The sequence below is a fragment of the Nomascus leucogenys genome, chromosome 18 (assembly GCF_006542625.1).
Source record: "Nomascus leucogenys isolate Asia chromosome 18, Asia_NLE_v1, whole genome shotgun sequence".
Taxonomy (NCBI): domain Eukaryota; kingdom Metazoa; phylum Chordata; class Mammalia; order Primates; family Hylobatidae; genus Nomascus; species Nomascus leucogenys.
Genome location: NC_044398.1, coordinates 85,758,041 through 85,759,673, shown reverse-complemented (window position 1 = coordinate 85,759,673; position 1,633 = coordinate 85,758,041). Strand labels below are relative to the sequence as shown.

At 51.9% G+C, this 1,633-nt stretch overlaps 1 protein-coding gene across 1 annotated transcript; it reads left to right on the top strand.

Moving 5' to 3' along the window:
* The first annotated feature begins 530 nt into the window (after nucleotides 1–530).
* LOC100596208 (UPF0454 protein C12orf49-like) lies at nucleotides 531–1,371 on the top strand. Its single transcript, XM_012497083.2, has 3 exons — nucleotides 531–610; nucleotides 763–940; nucleotides 1,189–1,371. The coding sequence occupies exons 1-3, from the start codon at nucleotides 531–533 to the stop codon at nucleotides 1,369–1,371; spliced, it is 441 nt and encodes a 146-aa protein (XP_012352537.2).
* The last annotated feature ends 262 nt before the right edge of the window (nucleotides 1,372–1,633 follow it).

The following is a 1,633-nucleotide window of genomic DNA, read 5'->3' as shown; positions in this document are numbered from 1 at the left end:
GGCTGAGGTGGGCGGATCACAAGGTCAAGAGATCAAGACCATCCTGGCCAACATGGTGAAACCCTGTCTCTACTAAAAATAAAAAATTAGCCAAGTGTGGTGGTAGGCACCTATGATCCCAGCTACTCAGGAGGCTGAGGCAAGAGAATCACTTGAACCCGGGAGGCAGAGTTTACAGTAAGACAAGATTGCACCACTGCACTCCAGCCTGGCAACAGAGTGAGACTCCTCTCAAAAAAATGATAATAATTTAAAAAAACAAAAAACAAAACAAACCACAATGGGATACCACTTCACACCAATTAGGATGGCCACCAAAGAAAGAAAAGAACATGCCTTGGAATATCATTCATCATAAAAAGGAGTTAAATTCTGATAAATAGGATAAGAAAAATAAACCTGGGGCTCGGCCACTGGCCACAGGGTCAGTGCCTGCCTCAAGGGATGGGGCTGCGGGGTGTGTAGGAGTCCCGGGCCTGCCATGTTCCACAACACGGGATGGTGAACCAGGAGGCCACAGTTTAGCACCGATGTCTGCGGAGGAGGTGGTTGCTCGCCCTGGTCTTCGGGCTGTCACTCATCTACTTCCTCAGGAGCACCTTCAAGCAGGAGGAGAGGACAGTGAAAGAGAGGAATCTGCTCTAGGTTCAAGACCATGATCAGCCCATTCTGTGTAAAGTGCAGTTTAACTCGGGCAATGGCAGTCACCCCAGTAATCAGTGCCACAACTCCATTTGAGGGGAGCACCACATCATGGATGAACTATGTTTGTGAGAGGAAGGATTTGCTGGTGGATGGCTGCTGCAACGTCAACGTCCCTAGCACAAAGCAATACTGCTGCCATGGCTGCTGGCCCAGTGGCTGCTGCAACATCGACATCCCTGGAACAAAGCAATACTGCTGCCATGGCTGCTGGCCCAACTGCTGCTGCAACATCAATGTCCCTAGCACAAAGCAATACTGCTGCCACAGCTGCTGGCCCAATCACTGCTGGCCCAGCGGCTGCTGCAACATCAACATCCCTGGAACAAAGCAATACTGCTGTGATGGCTGCTCGCCCAGGGGCTGCTTCAACATCAACATCCCTGGAACAAAGCAGTACTGCTGCGATGGCTGCTCGCCCAGCGGCTGCTGTAACATCGATGTCTCTGGCACAAAGCAATACTGCTGTGATGGCTGCTGGCCCAGCGGCTGCTGCCCAACAAGCAGCTTCTCTTGGAGTGCTTCCCCAGTTGGGCAGCTGTGGAATTCCAGAACCTCTTCACGGCAGTCGAAGAACACTTTGAGTTGTGCCCTGCCACATGCAGGACCTCATCTCAGAGCATGCAACATGAGAACACCTACCAGGACTCCATAGTAAAGTCTTGCTAAGGAGAAAGCCCACTCAAGCTCTTCCCTGCATGCCAGGTGCAGGGGACTTGCTCCAGCTTAGGCAAAGAGGCCCCACCAAAGAACTTCCCTCCTAAGGCCTGGCTTCAGCGTGAGGAAACCTTGGCTTTGACATCTTCTCGTGTTGTCATCTTTGGCTTCACTCACCACCAGGGCTTACCAGATGCAAATCTTCTGCAAAGCAGCGTGGACCCTCTACCTGGTCCCATTTGGGAAAGATGAAACCTCAGGCTGGGCTCAGGGA